This window comes from Hypomesus nipponensis, chromosome 10, assembly GCF_054491055.1.
Source record: "Hypomesus nipponensis isolate SF chromosome 10, ASM5449105v1, whole genome shotgun sequence".
NCBI lineage: Eukaryota > Metazoa > Chordata > Actinopteri > Osmeriformes > Osmeridae > Hypomesus > Hypomesus nipponensis.
Window position 1 is genome coordinate 2,952,665 of NC_140370.1, and position 25,512 is coordinate 2,978,176.

The following is a 25,512-nucleotide window of genomic DNA, read 5'->3' on the forward strand; positions in this document are numbered from 1 at the left end:
TGGATGCTGTTTAAATGCCATTTTGCCCGGGTGTTGCTTAAAAAAAAGGGATTATTGAGTGCCGTCTACAGGAGAGAGGTGGATGTCTACCATGGAGACAGAGAGAAACACAACGCCCCCCCCCCCAGCCCCCTATCTAAGTACAGACACCTGTTCCCCGGAGACAAACAGTTGAACGTTGCATTGTTTTAAACTGGACTTAAAAGACTCCACCCCCGCCGTGCTGCCTGCAACTGTCGGGCACGCTGATCTGCCTCAACAGAAGGTGATGCCTCGCCTGAGCCCCTCTCATATGGTGTGTGTGTTTGTGCATGTGTACTGCATTCCTCAGCCCTAACATCAGAGATGTCTGTCATATGGCTTCTATCTGTCAGGCAGCCTTGGCTCCTGCAGTAGCCCTCCTGGCTCCTTGCTGCCATCCCACTTTCCTCCATCTGTGCATTCTGGGTCTTAAACACACACACACACACACACACACACACACACACACACACACACACACACACACACATACACTTCCATACTCCCACATTTCGAGTAGCTAGAGAAGTTAAGTCATTAAAAGTCACGCCATTGGGTGTGGGATCTCACAGTGACTTTCCTCCAGGCGAGTAGAGCAGTGTCTGGCCCAGTCACCTGAAGCGCAGGCATGTGTGAAGGCTGGGCAGGAATTCTGCGTGGAGGCAACAACACGGCGCTTCACGCTTTGGGGCACACATTCATCATGCCCGAGCTGTCACACACTCACTGTGGGTAGGAGCTGTCACAGCACGGAGACACCCAGAGACACCGCCGCAGCCCTGGAGGGCTCTATGGAACCGTGTGTGTGTGTGTGTGTGTGTGTGGGGGGGGGGGTTAGGGTGTTTTTTTGGGGATGACAGTTATATATGTCTCTGTGTGTGTGTGTCTGTGCGTTAGTTGTATGGGAGCATTGGAATTTCAATGTGATCGAACTTTTGTGTGTGTTCCTGTATATGAGTTTTGTGGAACTTTGGTAACATTGCACTTGTGTGCGTGGATGTGATGGCATATACATCATGTTTTTCCTTGCTAGTAAGAATGCATTGAGGATAGTTAACATGGCCTGGGATCCTAGTGAGAACTGTGGGGCTGGAGAGGTGAGAATGGTGCCAGGTCACAGAGGGTTCTGGCCTGCACTGGCCCGCCCTCCAGTTAACTGCAGCTCAGCAGTCAGATTGGAATATTTATTGCCCTGTGTACATGTCTTGTTTATGGGAGTCATCGAAAGCATTTGAACTGGGGTTGAAATCCAGTGAACGGAAGGTGTCAACGTTCCTATCTGTGACGGTTCTGCACCTGACCTGTTTGACCCTCTCCCTCACACACACCCTGTCAAACCTTGCTGTACTGCACAGCAACAATGTTTAACACCACGCTGATAAGATCCAGGGGACTACATTTGCAATGCTTCCAGACAGTAACCATTCCAAAACACTCCTCTTCATCTATAAAAATGATCATATTGTTTTTATGAGTTAACTTGTGTTGCTCAGCAACAGACTCTTAATTGTGATGATATCATCCGCATAAACCTGCAGCATACAGCAGAATCAAAATCAGAATCAGAATGGGATTTATTCGCCATGAAAGTTTGCACAGACAAGGAAATTACTTTGGCAGGAAGGTGCATACAATAAACATATTGGAACCTAACATTTAAATATGTGGACTATCTATACTAAGAGTACATAAACTAGCAGTACTAAGTGGAATTAGAATTAAATAAAATGTACAATAAAACAAAATATAAGTTGCCAAAAAATAAAAATATAAGTTGCCAATTACAATATAAAAATACAAAAAATACAAATATTACAAAAAATACAAATGTACAAGATACAACAGCAACAGACAGGTTATCCTCAATTTGACATGAAAGACTGCCTGTAGCAGAAACGTCTTTGCAACAGTGAAACAATCTAAGTGTTACACAGTAATTAAGCTGTTCCTGGGCTGAGGGGTTAGGGTGAGGATAACTGTTATTCAAGTGTAACTATGTGCATGACTGATCCTTCAGTTTTTTGGGTGTTTTTTTGCCATACGCCTGTCGTTCTGTTTCATGTCTTTGCGTTTAACAGGTTTTCTAGACTGGGATTTAATTGCGTGTCTTCAAAATATTTCAGGCTTGTTCCAAACAAAAGGTGTCGGATATAATTCAAGGCGGATTGTTTAGACTGGCAGTGGTAGTGATGGAAAAGAAGGTGTGACAGACAGGTTCTGTCTGTCTGCCTGTCTCACATTCGCTGGCATCGCAGGAGTATTCTCACTTCTCAGTGCCACTGTGCGGTTGGATAGGATCACCAATGGCTTTGATCCAAACCCCGACTGGGTCTGGATTTGAACTCTCAAAGATTTGGCAAAAGGCTGCTAGTCAGAAAGACTAGCAGCGTGGATCTCCGTTTTCCTTAATATGATCTACCAAGACATACGTTTTGTGTCTTTGTTATGTCTTTGTCACATTTGTTATGAGACATTTCACTGGACATTTCATTAAGAGAATGGACAACACCAGGACCAGAATGGACAACCCCCTTCTAGCCCCCAGAAAGGCAAGAAGAGGGGCTAGGGGGTCATGCATTCCCCAGACGACAGTTTTGTTGGCCAACATTTTGAAGTTTATGCCTCAATCTGGTGCACTTTGAGAGCAAAATTGAGAGAGCTATTTTTATTGTTTTTTGAGGAAAAACGTTTTTCTCTCGTAAACAATTTGGTGCTCTAGTAAAGAATTGTATGAAACGCATTAGTGGTATATAAATGGTGACACGGAAAAGTCACACCCACAAAGCATGGTAAATGAGATGGCGTTAACGCAGTTCAAAAATGGTCAAAAACACTGTAACACAATATCGACTCGAGCGTAGGCGTGCATATACAGTATTAATAAAAAATATCACTACATTTGCCAGGATTTGGGGAGAAAAAAACTGTTCCAATGCCTTTTATAGTGTATTTCTTCTGGGCTTGGCTCATTGATGGAGATTCTTAGGCAGGCAGCCAGCTACCCTCCTTGCAGCCAGTTGAAAATGTCTGATTTGACCTGAAAATAAAGGTAACTGCAATTAGCCAAATGAATGAAAAGAGCAGGTGCTTTAGAAGTACACCACTCTTATTTTAGGGTAGAAACATAAAGCTTAAAGCAGTAGCGTTACTTCAGTTTGATTACAATTTGAAGTAGCCTAATGTTACATGATAAGTCAACTTGCTCCTCGGATGCAGAGAAAGTAACGGGAAACACCGTTTTTAAGCCACAATTGAACCACTATTGTTTATCGGATTCATGTTGCTGTGGTAGCGTATCCCATTCCTTTGGCCTAGAAGATTGTTGCTGTTGTGTGTCACTTGTCAGCGACAGGTTTTCGAGAGCAGTGGGACGCCCTGGCACAATGTGGAGGGGCTCGACGGTGAGGGGGGGGGGGGGGGGAATGTAACGCCATGGCAGGAATCTGCCAGTCGGCACGTCCCCTTGCTGCCTCCTCCCTTTCTCTCTCCCTCCCTTTTTCTCTCTCGGCCCCTTTGTCCCTCTGACGTTATCCAGACCAGTGTGAACTACCCAGCCCTCTGCTCTCTCACTCAAGGCCCCTGTGTCTGTTTTTAGTAGGATGGAGGCCTACGTTTTGTTTATGTGCTTCGACTGTCTTTTTTTTCTCCCCTCCGCGCATCCTGTGCCATGTGGGTGGAAGTGTTCTCTGATTAGATTTTGGGACGCGCCCATGCCAAGAAGAGGTCAAGACAGGGTGCTGGGAACTGGACCTCACAGTCACAAGTCCCTGTTCAACATCTTAGCGCTATATTAGTTTTTTTTTGCTTCCTACAGACCCAACTCTAACCCTATGAGGGAACTTTCAGTAGGCTAAAGGTTTGTGTGGGCTGTTGACAGTATCAACTCTGATTTCTGTTAAGACAAGGACAAACAATGCTCTCCCTGACCCCCAATACCCCTCCCCCATCCATCAAGTAAAGAGTTCTTTTTCAAGTGGAGGCCCCGTCTTAGGGTGGAGGATCACAGTCCTTCAAGTTAATTGTGGAGCCAGGTTGACAAGACCATGACTCCAATCCAGGCTTTAGCTGCTGTGCTTTGATAGGGCTGTTAGCATGGGATGTGTTTCCTACCAGGAGAGACATAGTGCTGAAAAGCCTTCTGGGATTTCTAGCATGAGGTGCTGAATGATGTCTAACCAGTACAGGCCTGCCCTAGTCTTTTGCAACTCCCCATAAGGCAGTTAGTATACTACAAGACCTTTTAGAAATGACATATTAGATACCGTTTACATGCAGGGGCTGGATTTTGTGCTTTAGAATGTCAGATGTTCAACAAATAGTAGTGCTATAGCTTCCTTCCCACCCAAGTCAATTGCTACTTAATGATCCCAGCTGGTATAACATGTTCACTGGAAGGAATCTCCACTCACTGCTTTAGCAGCACAAAAGTTGGCAAGTGTGCATTTGGTCAGGTGTGTTTGCTGATACACTAGACGTCTCATGACGTGACCGTGCCAGCTCCATGCCAACTATCACAAAGAAAGCTTTGACTGGCTGAAAACAACCCTTCATTCCATACCATCAAACCGAAGCTGCCTTCTCCATAACCCTAATGATGATGATCCCAATGATGATGATGATGGTAATGATTATGAGCTGAGTATAGAAACAGCACAGCCTCCCCCCCAAATCTAATCAGTGTTCCTTGTATAGCTTGTATGTGCCGATGGTAGAGATAGAATTGGGTTGCTTAGGGAGGTGAACGAGTCAGATAGGCTGTTTCCATCCTCCATCAATGCAGGATCAAGTGTGATTTGAGGTGATTCTGAGTAATTGCGTGACCTTTTGTGGGAAAGAATGGAGATGCAGTACTGTTCAAAGTTACAACAGCAGTTGACCCAGTGGCCCAGTCTGATGGCAGCATTAGGAACATGAATTCGGGGGCCCCTGTAGCTCCACAGAACCAGATTATCCTTGTTGACGTGCTAGTGGCCCTGACCCACGTGAGAGGAAGCAGAGTATTGTCTAAGACGTCTGCCAAAACTGGGACCCCGGCGATATGGCGGTAGTGAACCAAGCCACAGGAAACCACCGAGGGGGCTGACTTGTGCCAGAAACCATTAAGGAACTTTGTTTGTTTTCACACCCTTTTGTTAAAGCGTCTGCTCATTGTGTTCTTGTTTTCAGCTCTTCCATGTGGCCTATGTCCTCATCAAGTTCGCCAACTCCCCTCGTCCTGACCTGTGGGTGCTGGAGAGGTCCATCGACCACGGCAGAACCTACGTACCCTGGCAGTACTTTGCACGTATGTTATCTTTACTTTTTGTCTGAGAGTAACGTTTACTTTTGTGGGTTTGTTTTGGACCGACTCCTGTAACACATTTGGTTTGTCTCAATGGAGTTACTGAACCAAGAGAACTTAGTGTGACCTCCACTTTTCTATTCATACTGTAGGCCTTTTGTACAGTGTGATCCAGAGATGTAATTGTGACACTGTTTTGTTTCTGCTTAAGGCAGCATAGCAAGTATTTGGCAAACACGGTCTCTAAGGTCTAATTCTCAGAATGTGATGGACTAGTGCAGACTGAAGGGGATTTGCGGCGCTCAGTGAGAAATGTGTGGTTGTGTGGAGCTTTAATCTTTCTCCCTACAGCTCACACACAGTATGTTTCTGCCAGCATCTTCTTCTCTTGTACGTCCCTTATCTCCACACGTGTGAGGCGGCTGGAGGGTGGACATGCCGTGCTCCCTAGAGACACCTGCACACACACCTTGCCAGGATGCACATATGTGACTGTTGTCCATCTCTCTCCTCTTCTTTCGCTTTTTCTCATTTGGTCTGTTCCTTTGGGGGGAAATAGGTGTCCTTACTTGTAAGGAAGGACCCAACTTACATATTACTCAATCTACTTTCAAACTCACTGGGTCTCTTGGTATTTAGTTGATTGCTTTTTATATATACAAATATGGTCATTCAAAAGCAGTAGCTTTCTTAAGGACAAACCCCTTATCCAACCCCAATGAGCCTCTGTAGCTACTTTGTTGACTTCCTTCATGGAACAATCCTGACCCTTAACTGACAACAGTGAAAGACAGTCTTTTTTGTTGTTCGATGAGCTTATTCCTGTGACCTCATCTTTTAACAGGATGGACTGAGATAGGCCTAAATAGATTACATCTGTATACGTGTTTGTATGTGGGGACAACAGATTTTGCTTAGAGCTCAAAGGGGTTAGAAAAAAACAGTTCCAGCCCCTGTTTTGCCAAATCTGATTTTTACAGAAGGCTATTATTACATACCTCAGATAAAGCATCAGGCATAGATAGCAGACAAGATTACTGTTTGATTTAGTGCAAGAATGACTCAAGTATAGAAGAGAAGAAAGGTTCCTGTTTTGCAATGCACTGTCAACACTGTCTTATGTTTGGACTCATATCACAGTATGACCGTGATAAGTTATGATAGACCTATGCCTGCCAAAGCTGATATGAAATAAGTTCATGGGGTTTGTTACAAAGTCTATTTAATTTCAAAACGTTCCACCTTCTTCCATTCCACTACCTTGTTCGACAGTCTTCAAAAATGTTACAGATCAAGAACCTTGTATTCCTAGAAATTGGTGTCCGAGCTCTGTGTTTGCCGTTGTGACATTAGATTTGAAGCGTGAGTGCATCGAAAGGTTCGGCAAGGAGCCAAACGGCCGCATCGTCCGGGACGACGACCAGATCTGCACCACGGAGTACTCGCGCCTCGTCCCTCTGGAGAACGGAGAGGTACCGTCTCCTCACCCCCACCTCAGACGGAGTGCTCGAAACGTGAGTCTGAAACGGTGTCGAGGTGGAGTGACTGTCTGACATGTCTGAGGTCCATCTCTGTCCAGATCGTGGTGTCGCTGGTCAACGGGCGCCCGGGCTCCAGGAACTTCACCTACTCCCCGGTGCTGCGGGATTTCACCAAGGCCACCAACATCCGCCTGCGCTTCCTGAGAACCAGCACCCTGCTGGGCCACCTCATCTCTAAGGCCCAGAGAGACCCCACCGTCACTCGGCGGGTAAGAAAGACCCTCGGAGACACACGCAAACAGGAAATACCGGAGCACGATGGCCGCAAGCATCAATTCTCAACCCTGCATACTCTAAGACCTGGACTCACCTTTCTTGTCTTTGCTGTCACGGTCACATTCGGTCATACTAAAGCAGCATAAGTGCTGCACCTGCCTGGGGCATCATCCAATGTCCTACAGTGAAACTTGGCACCTTATCTGCTGACACGAACACACTGACCTGATTTTGTCCTGCCTACATTCTTCCACTGCGAGGCTCGATACCCGGGCCATTCTGTCCAGTAGTGGTGGTAATTCCCTCTGGTGGAGAATCATGCCCTCCCTGGGCTGCAGAACCATGAGATATGTTCTGTTCTGACTGGTAAACAGAACATCTTTAGTGAATATTGAATGGTGGCATTGAATGGTGGATGTTCTAACATTTTGACTGTTCATCTGCCTATGAATGAGTTACAAAGCTATGTGACGTTAATACTATTAGCCTAGGTTCTTTTGGCTCCAGGGTTTTGTAGCCCCTGGCAGATTTGATAGAAGAAAAAAAACCTTAATTGAAAGCTTTAGGACTTAGACATCCAGCCTTCTTCATGGTCTGACCAAAGGCCTGTACGAGTCTCAGCTTATTCCAACATGATTTTCCCTCTTAAGCAGGCATCCAGGGAAGTGTTCAAATCCAGTCGGCTGGGCTGAGCTAGGCTAGGTCTGGACTTTAGCTGACAGAGGCCAGATAGAAGCAGAAAACAACCAACCAGGTGGCTTGCAAACACTGACTCATCCTACAGTCTGTGCTTGGGGTCATAGCTGTACCTGGTGTGATTCACCTGTGCAGAATCAGTCCTGGGTGCGGTTGATATAGTCAAGCAGCTGGTGACAGCCCGCATGATATGGTTGTTATCAATATGAAAAAAACCCAAAAGATGTGTAATCACCATTAGTAACTTTTGATCACCTCCAAATACATGGATCTAAATGTATTTTGTGCTCATAACAATCAAACGAAAACCTATGGTTTACGTTTGAAATGGTTAGGTTTACATTTCAACAGGAAGTCCCAGTATGTTAGTAAGGAATGTATTTTGATCAGGGCAGTGTTGCTGTGTTTGTGTCGACAGTACTACTACAGTATCAAAGACATCAGCATCGGGGGCAGGTGTGTGTGCCACGGTCATGCAGAGGTGTGTGGAGAGCTCACTCCTGACAACCCAAATAGGTGAGTGAGAGCTAGCTGTGGCTAGTGCTACTGAAATTCCAAATACTACTGGATCCTGTTTTTCTGGTGTATCCTTATATTTTAGGTATAGCTGCCCACTGATATTTATCATGACATTAGGACTTCCGTCCTTGACACATTTCGGACAGACGTGACTAGGAAGGGCAATTTCAGAAGTGTAAAAAAACGCAGAGAATGTTCTGTGTCGATTGAAATGTCTCGTCTCGTCTCGTCATCTTCCGCTTGTCCGGGGATCGGGTCGCGGGGGCAACGACCTAAGCAGGGAGGCCCAGGCTTCCCTCTCCCCGGCCACTTCCACCACCTCTTCCTGGGGGACCCCGAGGCGTTCCCAGGCCAGCCGAGTGACATAGTCCCTCCAGCGTGTCCTGGGTCTTCCCCGGGGCCTCTTCCCAGTGGGACGTGCCCGGAACACCTCACCAGGGAGGCGTCCAGGAGGCATCCTAATCAGATGCCCGAGCCACTTCAGCTGGCTCCTCTCGACGCGGAGGAGCAGCGGTTCTACTCTGAGCCCCTCCCGGATGACCGAGCTTCTCACCCTATCTCTAAGGGAGAGCCCGGACACCCTGCGGAGAAAGCTCATTTCGGCCGCTTGTATTCGCGATCTCGTTCTTTCGGTCACTACCCATAGTTCGTGACCATAGGTGAGGGTAGGAACGTAGATCGACTGGTAAATAGAGAGCTTCGCCTTTCGACTCAGCTCCTTCTTCACCACGACGGACCGATTGAAATGTCATCTTTCATATTCATCTTTCGTCTTTCATTCTTTTTTGTTCCTTCAACACTCTGCTTTAACAATGGATGTCGATGGTGTTGTGGGAGAGTCTTACCCAAGGCAGCGGGAGAACAGAGTGAAAGATAGCATCTGTTTTTGAGATAGGAGTAGTAGGATGGGTTTGAAGAAAAGGAAATTACTTCATCTGTTTGTTTCCTGACATCTCTACTGTTTAAGGCAACAGGTTATTTTAGTTTAGCCTAATTAGTGGTGGTGATGTCAGCTGTTGGCAAGACGAGATGAGGGCGAGATGTGCGATAAAGTTATGCTGCTTTGAATCGTGATTATGTTGAGTTTTATGAACAGTTACTGTAATAAGGGGCATTGTGAGCTGAGGAAAAACATTTCTTAAATTGTGACAAAGACTTGAGTTGGCGGTAAAGTTTGCATTACACTTTGGACTAAGGTCCATACTACAGCAGGGTTCAGAACAGTTTTATTAAACCAACAGTCATCAGATACTCTAAAGACTATGGACAAGGATTCTCTCACTTCAACGGGAAACCTCAGTGTGAATATAAAGTGTCACAAACGATTAAGTCCGGCTGTTCTTTCTCTCCTGTTCTCAGACTGCAGTGCGAGTGCAGACACAACACCTGTGGTGAGTCATGTGACCGCTGCTGCCCAGGGTTTCACCAGAAGCCATGGCGTGCCGCGACGGCGGACAGCCCCAACGAGTGCCAGCGTAAGTGCCAGCCTCCCCCCTCACAGCTTTCCCCTTTGCTCAGTGACTCAAAGACTGGGAGCGCTCAAAACGAAACAAGCCCTTAATTCTCCCCTCTAGTTCATAATAGCTCAGCGCCAAATGCCCTGTTATGGTGTTGGAAAAGGTCTCGGTAAACTCTTACTGTAAGAGGCATTACTCCTCTGCTATGTGTGATGAACACATTGTTTGTGTGTGTATATGGTTGTGTGTGTCCCATCTACTCCCAAGACCACTCCACACACACACACACACACACACACACACGCACGGTGACGCACCCGCCTGCAGAGAGAGGGAGGCCATTCCCTGCCAGCTGGGGCCTAATTGCCGTGGACTGTTGACAAGATTCTCCCTCCTGATTCAGGGATGCTGAAACCCTACCCTGCAAAAACAGAGGGAGAAAGAGGGTGGAAGAGAGAGAGAGGAGAAAATGAGAGAGACATGTCATCTTATCATAGTAGAAAAGCTCCTAAACCATTCCTAAACATTATAAAGTCTGAGGAAAGGGGAAGTTTGGAGGAAAAGGAAGTGTTTGAACTGATTTTATGGTCTTGACATCCTGTGGATCACAATAAGTACCTTGAAGTACTGCGTTGCAGAAGGACGTGATGTGTGTACCACATCAATGATTTTCAGTGTGTGCGTGCATGTGGGTGTATGTGTGTGTGTGTATATGTGTGTGTGTGTGTGTGTATGTGTGTGTGTTGTCTCTTGTTCGGGGGTTTCCTCCTACAGCCTGCCAGTGCTACTCCCATGCCTCGGAATGCTATTATGACCCAGAGGTGGAGCAGCGAGGAGCAAGTTTAAACACCTTCGGCAGCTACGATGGTGGAGGCGTCTGCATCAACTGCCAGGTATGAACCTGCTTTCAAGTCCAAACTCATACGATTTTTCTCTGTGTGTGTGTGTTTTTGAGTGTGCAAGGGTGTGTGCGTTTGTGTAAGTGTTATGAGTGTTTTCAGTGCTCGAGGATTGAATGAATGTTTCCCCCCCCAAATTCCTTAAGTCCCTTAGATCGGATGCACACACACACACACACACCAGGTCACTACAATGGGATTGTGTGTGTTCCAAATGCCCCATTGTATATTTCTACACTAAAGTTCATAATTTTAATAATTATTATGGAAATAAACCAAACGAGAGCAAGTTAAAACAAGACAGACTTACTTTATGTCGGTTGAGTGTGCTGTGTTAAACGCATGTACATCACACAAAGCAAACAGATGTATTAGCAACAGTAAAGCCTCAGATTAGATCCTTCCTAGCACTAGAACTACTTGTCCTGGGCTTTTGTTCAAGTGTGTCAGTGTGATGTGATGATACCTATTATCAATCCCTCTTCGTCTTTAGCACAACACTGCTGGAGTGAACTGTGACCGTTGCGTTGAAGGGTTCTACAGAACCTATGGCGTCCCACCTGAATCTCCCTCCGGATGTATACGTGAGTCCCCATCACATCTCCACCCCTCACCCTCCCTTTATGGCTTCACTTTCTTTATTTTAAAAAGTGTGTGTTATTGTCAAATGTCTACTTATAGTTAACAGGGCTAGTTCTCTTCAGGCCTATGCCTGACCAGCTCTCTGGCACTGTACTGTGTTTTCGTTGCGGTTGTCCTAAATCCAACCCTCAATGGAAGCTAGTGAATGAGTTTGAGTAATGATGCAGCTATCTGACAGATGACTGTTGGGTAAGGCTAAAGAATAGTTGCTTTCAAAGATGTCCTCTCTCCAGGGACTTGTGTGTGAGTCAGAAACACATGCTGCATGGCACCAGCGTCTAGCGTATGGTTGCTAAATCGAGACCCACTCTTGTTTACATTGCTGGGCTTGGAACACGGTTGTTCCTCGGCCACAGAAATAGCTGCCAGTTGTGTTGTGGCTTTCTGAGGTGATGACATTAAACTGGTTACCCTCCGTGCTTTGAAAAGACCAAAGAAGCCACAAACTCAATTAAGCGAGCTTAGCAGATGAAGGTGTTGACTCGGTGAAAGCTTATTAGTGTCCTCATGGTTTTCGGAGGTAGTGTACGGGGACGTTTGTGGGGAGGTTAGAAACAGTCACTCTGGCATGCAGAAATGCTGTAAATCTCCATGCATACCGGTCATTTTGTTTGACTCCTATGGTGAATGTTGATCTGTGTGTGTGTGTGTGTGTGTGTTTGACCACAGCCTGCAGGTGTGACTCCAGAACTACAGCTGGCTGTGAGATGGGGTCAGGACGCTGCCTCTGTCGGCCATCCTTCACCGGGGACAACTGCGAGCGCTGTGCGACCGGTTACTACGGCTACCCACAATGCGTCCGTAAGTCAGTCAATGACTTCAAATGACTGCTTCAGGCTTGTATCTGTTTCATCAAGTACAAATGATGTGGACTGGTGGAGAAAGCAGTGCACGGAGCATAGACAGACTGTTTGAAAGTGGGTCTTCGTCTCATTGGTGGAAGCTCTTTCAGGAAGCTCTTAGAGGAGTGCTGAATTGAGGAAGTCCTACTTTTGGATTTTGAGGAAGTGTGACGGTAGAAGGCCAGAGTGTGTGGTGAGAGCTGGGATCTGAAGGAAGCTAGTTGGCCTCGTTCCTTTACCGACTGCCAATGACCACCTCTGTTCTTCTTTTGTTCGCATTTGTGTGGCCTTTTGTTTAAACGTCTACCGATGCTGCTGCAAATGTTGACTGCATCATTTACACAAAGATGAACTTCACCAGGTTACACTGGGAGTTACATAGGGATTCAAAGCCCAAGAGAGAACCCATTGGTTGCACATTTCACACCGTATCTTAGCTCACATCTTAACAAATGAACACAAACAGGCCACACCCTCAATTATTGCTCCCCACCATCACCCCCGTCTCTTTCTGATTCTAATTACAGACATTGCATGGTGTGTCAGTCGTCAAATTTCAGCACCCTGCAGTTAAAACATTCCTAACTTGCCCTCCTCATGTCTGTCTGGGAGTTGTGATTGACAGAGTCTTTCTCCCGGGTCTTCTAGAACTTGTCTACAGCAATCACCGTGCCTCACACAAGAACTTGGCAAACGACAATACCAAGAATGTGACTGTCAAAACTCTGAAATTTATTTTGAAATGTTCTACAATAGTCCCAAGGATCATTTATGGTCTTACCATTTCCATTGAGCTCCAAGTGTAAGAATCTGAAATTTGCCAACAGACCCCACTCCTCATCTATTGTTTAGCTATGATCATGGAGGTTGTCTTACTGATGTGTTCCGGAACAATTAGGTAAAGTACATGACCACAACACAGCAGAGTGAAAAAAGATCTGATTGGCCTGTTTGTGGGAATGTGGCAAACACAAATCAAGCCTTTCATGTGAATGTTATACAGTGGTTTTACACAGAAACTGGTCAAGATGGTTTGGTGTTGAACATTATATAAGATGGAGTTTTGGCATTGCTTGGCAATTATCATATGAATATAGAGAGTTTTACGGGGTGTATTTATTAATATAATTGCCTTTATCCTTGGGCTGTGAGGGTTCTCTGAAACCAACTTTAATGTTGCCATACTTTGATAGAAATTGTTTTAGAAATTGTAACATTCTAAAATCTCTATATGCGAGGTTCGGTCCAAGAGAACTGTAGTATTGCAAGCACAGATTGATGTTTGTAGAGTTGTTAATATTCTTCCTTTTTTTTAATCAGGCTATCCAATCTACCCACCAACCACAAAGTCGCCTGTTGGCCACATTGTGGGTAAGTTCAGTACACTTGATGGTTTGATATGCACACAGTGTAATGTAAACTGTTCAAATCAAGATCAACATATACAGTAGTGATTGCCAGTCTTTTTGCGTGTTCACCTTACATTAAGGGAGACTGTTTGTAGTGTTTTGATTGACCTCCTCCATTGTTCTCCATCTGTCTCTCCTCAATATACCCATTGCTCTTGTTCTCTCTACAGAGCCCTCTGTCTGCCCTCATGGTTATTTTGGACCACCCAGCTGCCAGCGTGAGTGTAATGAGGCTATGATGTGCTATGCTATGATGTGCTATGCTATGATGTGCTATGCTTTGATGTGCTATGCTATGATGTGCTATGCTATGATGTGCTACGCTATGATTTGCTCGCTATGATGTGCTATGCTATGATGTACTTCTTGTAATTCTGTTTCATTCTGTGCTGCACTATGCTAAACAATGCAAGCAATGCAATGCTATGCTATTATACGGTGTGAAATGTACCATACAATGTTGTGCTGTGCCATCCTTTTACACAGTCCTGTTAGCATTTCAGCTCTTCCTCCGGAGGTGTTCAGTATGTAGCACTGCCCCTGATCTTCTCTCTGGGGGTGTGTTTACGTGAGAATATACAGGGCCGCTCATTAAACCAAGACATGTAAGGGTAAATAGATTTACGCAGGGTCAGAGGTTAAGAGCATGTGATGCCTTCAGTAGACTACGTTTTTCAGAGCTGATGTCCTCTTCAAGCTGAAGTTGAAAAACACAGTATCAGAGAGTTAAATATTAACGTAGCTGCCTAGCACTAGATTTCATAAAAAAAAACTAAAAAAAACTTGAACTCTCATGTTGTAAATGATCATTTTAGAGCACGGGTTGTGTCAATTACTGCCCTACAAACCGTGCTGCATTCTGATACAAACATGTATCTGCTAAAATTGGTCATTTAAGTTCATCCCAAGGTGTCCTCGCATCATAGTGCCGGTCTGCTGGGAATGCTGAAGGACAAAGAGACAGTCTATTAATAGCAGTCCCTCCACTCCCAAATTCCCATTTTGTTTTCTCTACACCAGAGATCAGCCTTAAAGAAAGCCTGTCTGATTGAACGATAGCATTTCATTTAAAACCAAAGTATAGACATGCTCTATCTGACTCTGGTATTTGTTTTTGTTGTTTGTCTGGGAATGCAGGCAAACAATTTAAAGCCTTTCCTCCTGTGTGCTGACCGAGAAAGAATTTAATCTATAACCTTGTGCAAGGCTCTTTTTAATGATTAGTAGTTGCTAGAGGGGGCCAAGGCTACAATAGGAGTCGCTTGTTGTCCGCACTACTTTTCTAAACTCCAGGCCTGTGAATATGTAACGCTGCCAGGCTAGGCTGGTGTCTGGCACCACCCTCCCCAAATCCGTGTCACAGCGTGGGCACGATTGCAAGGAAGTAGGTCATTGTCATCTGTTAAACTGTGGCAAAGACATCCTCCAAAGCCATCTAGCACTACATGTGGTGCTAACTGTGGGGTTGCTTATTTTTTCCATAGATGCCTAATCAGATTTTTTGTGATCTTAAGATCTAAGGACATTTGTTTGTGTTCAGAATGTGTGTGCGATCGCAGTGGGTCGAGACAGGAAGTGTGTGACGCCTCGGGTGTCTGCCTGTGTCGAGGAGGGGTGGAGGGTGAGCGTTGTGAACGCTGTCAGCCGGGGTACCACTCCTTCCCCAACTGCCAAGGTGAGAGGAACACTGGCCTTCTGAGATCAACTACACTGCTCGTTAGGAATGAACTTGCTTAGTGACCTAAGCAAGACCCGGGCCAAGAACGTTTCCAAGTCAAGATGGTTGAAAATGTTTGTGAGCGTTCCACCCCTGTCAGAGATAAACAGTTGTGTCCTTCCCAGAGTGTCGCTGTGATGGATCAGGCGTCGCTGCCAGAGACTGCGGTCCAACTGGCCAGTGCCGTTGCCTTGCCAACTATGGAGGACAGCAGTGTGACCAGTGTGCTCCTGGTTACTATGGATACCCTGACTGCGCCTGTGAGTGATTTCCTCCCTTCCTCTTCCCTTTTTGACCAAACCCTCCGTCTGCATCAGGGCCCTTTGATTGGGCCGCGGTGACCTTTTTGTGACCCACTACTCGTGGAAAAACTGATGCTGCCGGACTTAATGTGGCCTCATGGCTCTCAGGGCTCAGTGTCCCACAGGAACCTATAAACCCCCCGCGCTGGCTGTCAGCCACACTGATTTACCCCCTGTCATCCAGATACACGTCGAACAGGGAGCAACCCTAGATTAGACAGGATTCATGGAAATGTGGGCTCTGTTACATTGGATGAGGAACAACCCTGTGCTGGGTAGTACAATCCTATACTTCATATTTCAAAAGGGAAGGGGTGTGTGCGCGCGCTCGTTCATGTGCATGCGTGTGCGTGTGTTTCTGTCGCGTGTGCAGTGTGCCGCTGCTCCCGGACGGGGTCGTATGACTCGGTGTGTAACCCCGTGTCGGGCCAGTGTCTGTGTCGGCCAGGAGTGGTGGGTCAGCTGTGTGACCGCTGTGCTGGGCCCGGCCTCGGCTTCCCCCAGTGCTCAGGTAACCCCTCCCCGTAGTAGGCAGACACCCAGAACTTCAACTCTTCTAGACTTCGGAGAAGTCATGAAATAGTCTGTGACCAGAAACTTTTTCTTGAACGAATGCCAGATTATTGTATGGAGAATATAGTTGTTAGATATTAGGTCATGTGCTCTCAACGTTCTAGTGGCAGTAGAAGTATTTGAGAGGATATCGACATTCAACTAAGAAGGGAGGTTTAGATCATTCCCCCTTGGTAGAAAATCCATTATTATTGATTTGTTCCTCAGCTGGCTGTCTTCTGTATGACCAAACCATTTAGGTTCATGTTCTGCTGACCAATTTTTTTCCCAGTGATGTGAGTTTGAGCTTTAACATTAGTGTTATCCTCCTCAGCCTCCGTCAGTCAGTGTGACCCAGCTGGCTCAGAGAGTACCATCGCAAACACACAAACGGTAAGCTGGCCCATCCTAACAGGGCCGACAGTGGCGTTCTCACTTTACACGCCTGTAACTGTTTGTATTTTGCACATGAGTTATTGTGGTCACCCACCCCCATTCCCAGGGCCAGACCCCTTGGTGTGTGTGCTAAGTGTTTTCATATTTGTTATCTGATAGCAGCTGCATGACCAAACCTGTATCCGGTAGAGTTTACAAGGAAGAGAGGGTTTTTTTTCGTCTTGAACTAGTTGGATGTGAAAATTAACAGTAATCATCATAAGAGGAAAATCCGCTTCCTTCCATCTTGGCGAAACAAAAACAAAGTGGACAGGATTTCCAGAAGCTAATGTTGCTCTTGTTTTCTCTCTGTGCATGCTCTGTGTGAACCTGTCACCATTGTGCTCCAATGTTCTAATGCTGAAAGGAGGCTAATTCAAAGGCGCTCACTTGAGACCATTTGTTATTTACTGATTTATGGGGTTAGTACTGAACAATAGTCAACAAGTAGTATACAATTGTTGTATACTAGTGTTAGTTTTATATTTAAGGAAATAAGGTTTGATGGAAAAGTTGTATAAATTGTATTGAACAAACAGTATATATATATTTATACAAAACTCACAACCAGTTCAGCAGTATCCAATATTATATTCAACTGATACTGTACAATCAATTTGTAGAGCAGATTCAACATTTGCAACGTGTTCTATCTTACTCACAGTGGTAACTGTTGTTTTAGGGATTCTGTAACTGCTTGGCCCATGTGGAGGGAGCCCTGTGTGACAAATGTAAACCTCTCTACTGGAACCTGGCCATGGAGAACCCTGATGGCTGTATTGGTAAGATTCCTGTTTGTGACCCTGCAGATTAGAGCTGTGTCATGGCCATGACTTGTCTGTCAGTCAGAGTTATGGTGTGATCATATATATTAAAAAAAGCAAAGTTCTTGGAAAAACTGAATGTTTTCAGGGCTTGAGAGGAAGTCCGCTACTGGGTTGTGCTAACTTGCTTGTCAGTACGGTTGCCTTCAGCATTTTCAGCTGTATTAAATCACGGCTAGTAATCTGAGGAGGCTGTGACATCATAGAGAGAATGAATCTGGGGTTATCGTGTTGTTACCTTGGTGAGCAGGCTCCTTCCTGTCAGTGCTGCATCTGTCTTCCTGTCCCCAACAGGAACTATTCTGAAGGCGGCTGAGTTCTGCCTCACTGCTTTTAGGTGCTAAACAACCTTTGAGAAATTGTATTATCTCTAAGATAAGTCTAATAAACACATCTGATAATTGGTGTATACTTGTGAATTTTGGGTTATGTGGAGTAGTCTGAAATGAAACCAAACCTAAAGGCTGTTGTCCTAACTCTGTCAGCTGAGGGAGGGAGCTGCCTATTCCCTGCCGGCCAGTGAGGGAACAGTTTGAGTCTTTGTCCAGATACCTGTCTAAAGTTACAGCCTTCCACCAAGAATGTTATCGCGGCCTGGCTGCCAACAGATATATGGAGGAATGGAAAAAAAGAGCTTTTAATATCCCAGGAATGCCTCAGGTTGGCTGTGGCTGGAGATGGAAGGTTGTGCTCGTTGCCTGAGAGCACAGCCCCTCCCCAGGCCCTTTGATGTTGAGCTGGGAGGATTGCAGCTTCTTCTTGCTGCCGTGTCTCACCCATGGAAGGGAAGGAATCCTGTAATCAGGATCTATTCACTGTGCCCTCCGGTGCTCTCCCTTCCTCACCCGGTCCTTGTTCTCTTTCAATCTGTCTCTTTTACACTCTCTCTCTCTCTCTCTCTCTCTCTCTCTCTCTCTCTCTCTCTCTCTCTCTCTCTCTCTCTCTCTCCTCAGGTCGTGCAGGTCATGTGGCAACACGTTTGTGGTTGTCCACTTTTTTGCTGTATTGTCATTGTTGCTAAACTCTGGTGTTTGTGACTTGCATGCTTCAAGTTACAGAGAGGCGAGGGGGGACCTCCTCATCTTACGAACTCTCCTCTTCTCCTTCTGTCCCCTAGAATGTGGCTGTGATTTCAAAGGGACTCTGAGTGGCGTGGGACAGTGTCAGCAGGTTGGTCTCCTGTTCCAGCCATGCTCACGCACCACATTCCAATACAGCTCGGCACACCCTGCACTGTCAAGCAGAGGGGTATACCTCACTGTAATTATTTTCGAATGACTGCTTGCCTAATATTACTCCTTAACTACCGTAAGTCATTTGTCTTGGAGTTACGCCGTTGTCACACACATTTAGAATGTTCCTTCCTGACATGTTTATCTCTCAACCGGCAGTGTCCTACGGTATGATCCTGACATTTACAGTATGTTCTTTTCCAGAAAAATGGCCGGTGTCCCTGCAAATCCAATACTTGCAGCCACATCTGTGACTCTTGTAAGGAGGGCTACTTCCTGCTACAAAAAAAGAACTATTTTGGCTGTCAAGGTGGGTCACCTGTCTAAATATAAATGATATAATATATAATGATAAATATAAATATGTCTTCACTTTTAAATGTGTATGTACTATCAAACTAGACCTTGAGATCTGCGATCGTTATTCAAGGTGTGTCCTCAAACAGAAGCTATTTCGCTTGACCAAACAATATTAACGAGGGAAACATCAATGATTAACATGTCAGGATACCTACCTCCAGGTGAAGCCTGACCTCAGTGAACACCACAGCATGTGCTAGTCATGCTTTAATGTTGAGATTGTAACCACTTCATCTCCTGCCACCGAAAGGTTGCCAGTGTGACGTGGGCGGGGCCATTGGACAGGCGTGTGATGATACGACTGGACAGTGTCAGTGTCGGAAAAATGTGGTTGGACGCACTTGCACTGAGTAAGCTCTAAACACTTTTCTACAAGGACACATAGTTCTGTTTTCCTACACGTTATTGAGGCGAGGCATGGTCACCAATGCTAAAAGATGCATTGGAATAAATAATGGGAATACGAAAAATTTTACTGGGTTGTCAATTATTCATATGTAAGTTGTACTGTATATTCTCTCTCCTACCAACGCTCCCTACCTTCCAAAAAACAAGGCCGGCACCCAACCACTACTTTCCCAGCTTGCACCAGCTGAAGTATGAGGTGGAGAATGGAATCACACCCAACGCCAGGCTCGTACGCTTCGGCTACGACCCCCGGGCCTTCCCAGGGTTCAGCTGGAGAGGTTACGCCATCATGTCTCCTGCACAGGTTAGTCAGACGGTTGCTGTTAACCTGAAAATACTACAGTGAAAAAGCGAGGAAAAAGTTTCACTGCAAATATATATATTTTTTTTTAAGTGAAAAGGGACACAAGTGAAGAACACGATGGTGGCCGTTAAGTGTTGGCGAGGTTGTAAATAAAAGAATGAGGAATTGTGAACATAATGCAGTCGTGTACATGGTTCAAAATCTGCCTTCCTGCGTTTCTTTTCAGTGATTTAGTAGTTGCTTTTCCCCGCTGCTCTAATCCGTGCTTTTGTGTGTAAAATAGCTTCCGTCTGAATACATCAGCGTTTTACCTGTGTTCATCCAATGGTGGTAGTGTGTGCAGTAGTGTCTTCTTGACGGTAGCTCTTTCCTCCTGTGCCCTGCGGTTTTCCTAGCTGTGTGTAAGTCGGTGGTAGGTGTCTAACCCTGTCTCTCCTCAGCCAGAGGTGATCATATCACTTGCCGTGGCCTTCCCTGGCCCCTTCCACATCCTAGTACGCTACGCCACCCACCGCCAACAGAGGGCGAGGCGGGTGAGGGCCAGGATGTTGGTGGTGGACGAGGCTGGCTTTCACTCTTGCTGTGACTGTAAGTGAAGGGCCCTTCCTTCCTTCTATCCTTCCTTCCTTCCTTCCATCCTTCTCTCTTATCGTCCTTCCTTCCTCTCCCCCTGGTCCTCTTAGCTCCTCCCCGCTCTCCTCGGTGCGTCGCCGTGTCCTGCTTTAACCCCGCTCCGCCCCCTCCCCATGCACGGCCCGCTCGTTTGTGTTTAACACCCAGTCCTTCTTCCCGTCACCCCCCCCCCCCACACACACACGATCCTGCACCCTCTCCAGTCAACCGTGTCCCCTCCCCCCCCCCACCCCCACCCCCTTCTCACCCCTGTCTCTGCAGAGTGACGTCAGGCTAACAGTGCATGTGGATGAGGCTGGGCACTCATCCTACCGCATCCTCCTACGGTATGCTAACCCTGGGGCCGCAGCTGTGACCGGTAGCGTAGCGGCTACCACCATCAGGGGGGGCCCAGGTAAGCCCGTCCTCTCTCAACTCCCCCCCCCCTCCCCCTTCTCTATACACACACACACATGTACAACCGCCCGGTTTGCCCACCGGAATATTCATTGAACGAAAGGATTGCATCAGTTTGACTCCCCATCACTCACACTGCATGCTCGCGCCCTACCCTCCTCTACCACAATAACAACACATATCTAGATTCAACCTCCTCCTCAGAGGACCGTAGTCTGTGTGTCGGCCCAGGGTGTCAGCTGTGACGCTGTGTTTAGTACGTGGCTGAATGCTTCGCTGCAGGGCCTGGCCAGAGTAAGGAGGTGGTCTTTCCTCCCAGCTCCTCCCCATCCTTTGTGTCGGTGCCCGGGGATGGGTATGCAGAGCCCTTCCCTCTCACCCCCGGGAGATGGGTCATACGCCTGCGAGCCGAGGGAATCCTGCTGGTGAGCACCCTCTGGGACTGTCGTCCGCCAAAACACTGCCCGTCCCACGGTCTTGTCTCTCCTCACTCCTCCCCTCCCACCCACAGGACTATTTGGTGCTTCTGCCCAGCGACTTCTACGAAGCGCCTCGCCTCCAGGAGAAAATCACCCAGCCCTGCACGTATACATCCACCTCCGCCACAAAGTAATCCCTGCAGTTCCTCTCCAGAATCCCAAACGGCGCTCTGTTTACATGCTAGCTATGACTGGCTACTGTCTGTGCTACGCGCTGGTTAGTCGCTGACCCTGACACTGTTGTGTCTTTGTGTGTGTGGCCTTCTCTCCCAGCTGTCTGCTCTATAAGCACGTGTCGATGGAAAGGTTCAGTTCAGTGCTGGGCTCGCACGGCCTGCTCTCCACGCGCAGCGCACGCAGGAGGAGGAGGCAAGCCCGCGTGCGACGCCCCACACCAGACCACCCTGACATGGCATCCATCACGGGGAGACAGGTGGGCATGGCCCCCCAGGGCCTGGAGAGGCCTCGCACACACAGACACACACGTGCACACCCACACACAGACACACACACAGACACACACACAGACACACACACACACACACAGACACCCACACAGACACACACGTACACACCCACACACAGACACACACGTGCACAGCCACACACAGACACACACACAGACACACACACACAGACACCCACACAGACACACACGTACACACCCACACACAGACACACACACAGACACACACGTACACTCCCACACACAGACACACACGTGCACAGCCACACACAGACACACAGACAGACACCCACACACATGCACACACACACGCACACACAGACAGACACCCACACACACAGACACACACACACACACAAACGAGCACGTACAGTAAACATCCAAACACACACACAATTTGTTGTATTCAGAAATACATTGGATTGTACAGGTAAGGGGGCACACAAACCAGGCTTGGCTCCGGAAGGAAGAGGTTTGAGGAGGCATTTGGTTTATAGCTCTCTTACAGAAACTCTTATAGCTCAAATAAGGAGAGGGGGACAGGAGCAAACCCTGGCACACATACAGCATGGATAAGTGATGAGTCATGTCATGTATGTGTGTGTGTGTGTGTTGTGTAGACCCAGCTGGAGCTGAGCCTGCGCGTGGCCCAGCCAGGGCCCTATGTCCTGGTTCTGGAGTACGCCAGCGAGTTGGACACCGTCCAGAACGTCAATCTGCTCGTCACCAGCCAGTCAGAAGCCCAGATCCAGGCCCGGGCCAATATCTATAGCTGTGCATATAGGTACGTGTGTGTAGTTGTGTTTCTGTGTGTCTGTGTGTGCATGTGTGTGTATTAACCCTCGTGTTGTCTTAACGTTCTGTACACTCCCCTTGTCCTAAGGGTCAAAAATGACCCACCTTCACCAAACCCCTAAAATAAAGCAGCTTTATTGAATTTTAAACTCCTAATCTATTTTGCATGAAGAAACAACCTGTACTTAATCACAACATTTGTGAATATGCAGGTTTTGCCTCTTCACATTGCAGAAAGACTACATTTAATCAGTGGACAACTATTCGTTTTTATTACAGCAGACCCGTCATAACTGTTTTCATTACTAAGTAGAGGTGTATTATTGCTTAATGCTCCGGGTTGTATTATTCCCCATGTTCATCTTCAGATACCTCCTCTTCTAAATCATTGTACTCTTGTTCCTTCTGGACATCTGAAAATATCAGATCTACAACCTGTAGATCTGAAAGCTGAGACCCTAACCCTGTTGGGCACTGAAATATGCAGTCATGGCTTCAGCAAAGAATACTGGGGGTACTGTCATTTGCAGGACCTTTGTAGCCTCTGACTGCATTCCCCATTAGTAAACAATGCTTTGAAGACATTTTTATTTAGTCTGAAATTTGGTTTAGTTTGTCTGAAATTGTTTTTATTTTGCCTGTGAGCTTGAGTCATGTAGGGAGGGGAGATGCTGCACCTGCACGCGGACGTTTTAGCTTTGTCTGAGTTCAATCAGAAGCACAAATAATGTAATTATCTTATTGTATGTGTGTGAGTGTATGTTTGTGTGTGTGTCAATTTTTTTGGGGTGGAATGGTTTTATAACTGTCGGGGCAAAAATGACCCCTAAGACAATCTTTGTACCCTAGTGGTGTACAGCTTTCATGGAAATGTGAACAAAGACAATGTTTCACTTTATCTAATGTTGGGGTCAGTCGAGGAAAAGTCATACATTTTCAGGTAAGATAACATTTAGGGGGTTTTCTCTGCTGATAAACATAGTGAAGGGTCATTTTTGACCCCTAAGACAACACAAGGGTAAAAGTGTGTGTTGACCCCGGCAGCTTCCTGTGTCGGAGCGTGTCTGTGGACGGAACCAATCGCGTGGCAGTTTTCCATCTTACCCACAAGGCCGGGCTTATTCTCCAGGTCTCCACGGCCTCTTTCCTGCTGGTAAGAGAGAGCCTCTCTGGCATGTAACATGCTGGTTAGAAGAGATCTCCTCAATTTCCTGTGAACTGTTTGCTCTGATCTGTCGCTAGTACAAAGTGTATGCGGTACCTGCGGAGGAGTTCTCCATGGAGTATGTGGAGCCCAAAGTACTGTGTGTCGCCGTTCATGGACACTTCACTGAGGACAGGTACAGTAGAGCTCTCTGGTAATACCAGCTCATTACTTTATAGCGTGTAGAGACCTCCACACTATCAAACTGAGTAGCCCAGTATTTTGGGGAAAGTGCTGCTAGCTTAACTACTAGGCCACTAGTCACACACCCCCACAGAGACACAAACACACAGCTGGTTTCCAGGTGTGACTCCACTCCACTGACATGTGTTCCCAGGGCTGGACATGGTCTGTCAGGTACCTGGGGCTGTCCTCTCTCTCTCTCTCTCTCTCTCTCTCTCTCTCTCTCTCTCTCTCTTCTCTCTCTCTCTCTCTCTCTCTGTCTCTCTCTCTCTCTCTCTCTCTCTCTCTCTCTCTCTCTCTCTCTCTCTCTCTCTCTCTCTCTCTCTCTCTCTCTGTCTCTCTGTCTCTCTCTCTCTCTTTCTTTCTCTCTCTCTCTCTTTCTCTCTCTCTCTGTCTCTCTCTCTCTCTCTTTACTTAAACACAGCCTTTTTACCTCACACCCTCTCCTTAACCCAGCAGACACACTGAGATGTATTGCCATGTTTACTGCTCATATTTAGCTGTCAACATCAAGTCCTATTATTTATTTTTTAAGCAGAAAATTGCATTTTCAAAGACGTCCTGCCACTCTCCCACACAATGTACCGTTTTTCTTCCATTGTATCAAGCTATTAGCGAGTTGATATCTGATGTATAAAACAAACTGAATTCAAGTGGAAAAACAAACACCATAGAGTTTCCTTGAAATGACAGTTTGTTCACATTAAACCGTAGTTCCTTTCATGCTGCCACACCATTTAGACATAAAACAAATATGTAGGAAAAGGCATTAGACGAGAACCCAACTGTGAGCCTATAAAAACAAATAGGTTTTTGTCGTGACTCGTGATAGAATGGTTGATAAGAGCTTGAAAAAGAGTGCAACGGCCTCACAAGGACGTTTGGGGATATTTCGAAATAGTGTCTGGTGTGTGCCATTCTAATGGAGAAGAAAGTGAATGAGGATTGGGGGGGGGGGGGGGGGTTGCTGAAGAGAATGAGAGAAAGGAGAGAAAAAGGGTGGGGCTATAGGGTGGGGAATGAGGGGCTTGCCAGAGAGGGTCAAAGAGGTTGCTCCCCTCAAACAAAGATTTCACAAGACGTGTGAGTGTGCGCGTGTGTAAGTGTGTGTGACGTGTGGCTTGTTAAAAAAAAAAAACACTGATGAGAGAGAACGCGATAGCCAGGGGATGTCTACTACGTTTTAAAGAGGATTATTTTCAGATTATTGTAGGTCCGCAGGTCGTGATCTCGACCCGGTCACTGACCCGGCTCATGAACTAGTCACATTTTTCTTCGTCCGTGCTTGGAAAACACTTCAAACCCTTTGTCCTTCTGTTGACCCCTCCACCCCCCTCCACCCCCCTCCACCCCCCAGTCAGTACTGTGTTCCTAGTCGCTACCCCAGGCCTGGCGCGGCTCTGGTTCTAGACGCCGCCCGCGACGGTCGCCTCTCCCCCCCTCGTGGTGATGTTTACCGCCCGGCCCAGGAGAGCGAGGACTGGAGGCGGAGGCGACAATCCGAGAGCCAGTTCTCCCTCCCTGTCCCCCAGAGCGAAGGGCTTCTGCTCAAATCCCCCCAGGTATACGCTCATATGATGGGATCGATTCCCCCTCTGCCAACAGAGGCCAACCGCAATAGTCTATATATATTACTCTCTCACTCTCCCTCTCTCTCAATGGGTCTCATTCTCAATGTCTCTTTCATTATCTCTCCACG

At 46.7% G+C, this 25,512-nt stretch overlaps 1 protein-coding gene across 1 annotated transcript in view; it reads left to right on the forward strand.

Annotated features, from left to right (window-relative positions):
* LOC146270826 (laminin subunit alpha-3-like) overlaps positions 1-25,512 on the forward strand; it is a 55,284-nt gene that overhangs the window by 6,210 nt on the left and 23,562 nt on the right. Inside the window, exons 3-29 of the mRNA XM_084708450.1 lie at positions 5,188-5,305; positions 6,656-6,774; positions 6,882-7,052; positions 8,174-8,271; positions 9,634-9,749; positions 10,506-10,624; positions 11,124-11,214; positions 11,942-12,073; positions 13,435-13,485; positions 13,694-13,741; positions 15,064-15,198; positions 15,366-15,500; positions 15,916-16,053; positions 16,429-16,487; positions 17,212-17,311; positions 18,471-18,523; positions 18,790-18,895; positions 19,196-19,295; positions 19,501-19,657; positions 20,098-20,245; positions 20,969-21,111; positions 21,198-21,295; positions 21,439-21,598; positions 22,252-22,415; positions 23,471-23,579; positions 23,669-23,766; positions 25,171-25,375. Coding sequence (XP_084564576.1) covers positions 5,188-5,305; positions 6,656-6,774; positions 6,882-7,052; positions 8,174-8,271; positions 9,634-9,749; positions 10,506-10,624; positions 11,124-11,214; positions 11,942-12,073; positions 13,435-13,485; positions 13,694-13,741; positions 15,064-15,198; positions 15,366-15,500; positions 15,916-16,053; positions 16,429-16,487; positions 17,212-17,311; positions 18,471-18,523; positions 18,790-18,895; positions 19,196-19,295; positions 19,501-19,657; positions 20,098-20,245; positions 20,969-21,111; positions 21,198-21,295; positions 21,439-21,598; positions 22,252-22,415; positions 23,471-23,579; positions 23,669-23,766; positions 25,171-25,375 — 3,171 coding nt within the window. The remainder of the gene's footprint in view (positions 1-5,187; positions 5,306-6,655; positions 6,775-6,881; positions 7,053-8,173; positions 8,272-9,633; positions 9,750-10,505; positions 10,625-11,123; positions 11,215-11,941; positions 12,074-13,434; positions 13,486-13,693; positions 13,742-15,063; positions 15,199-15,365; positions 15,501-15,915; positions 16,054-16,428; positions 16,488-17,211; positions 17,312-18,470; positions 18,524-18,789; positions 18,896-19,195; positions 19,296-19,500; positions 19,658-20,097; positions 20,246-20,968; positions 21,112-21,197; positions 21,296-21,438; positions 21,599-22,251; positions 22,416-23,470; positions 23,580-23,668; positions 23,767-25,170; positions 25,376-25,512) is intronic.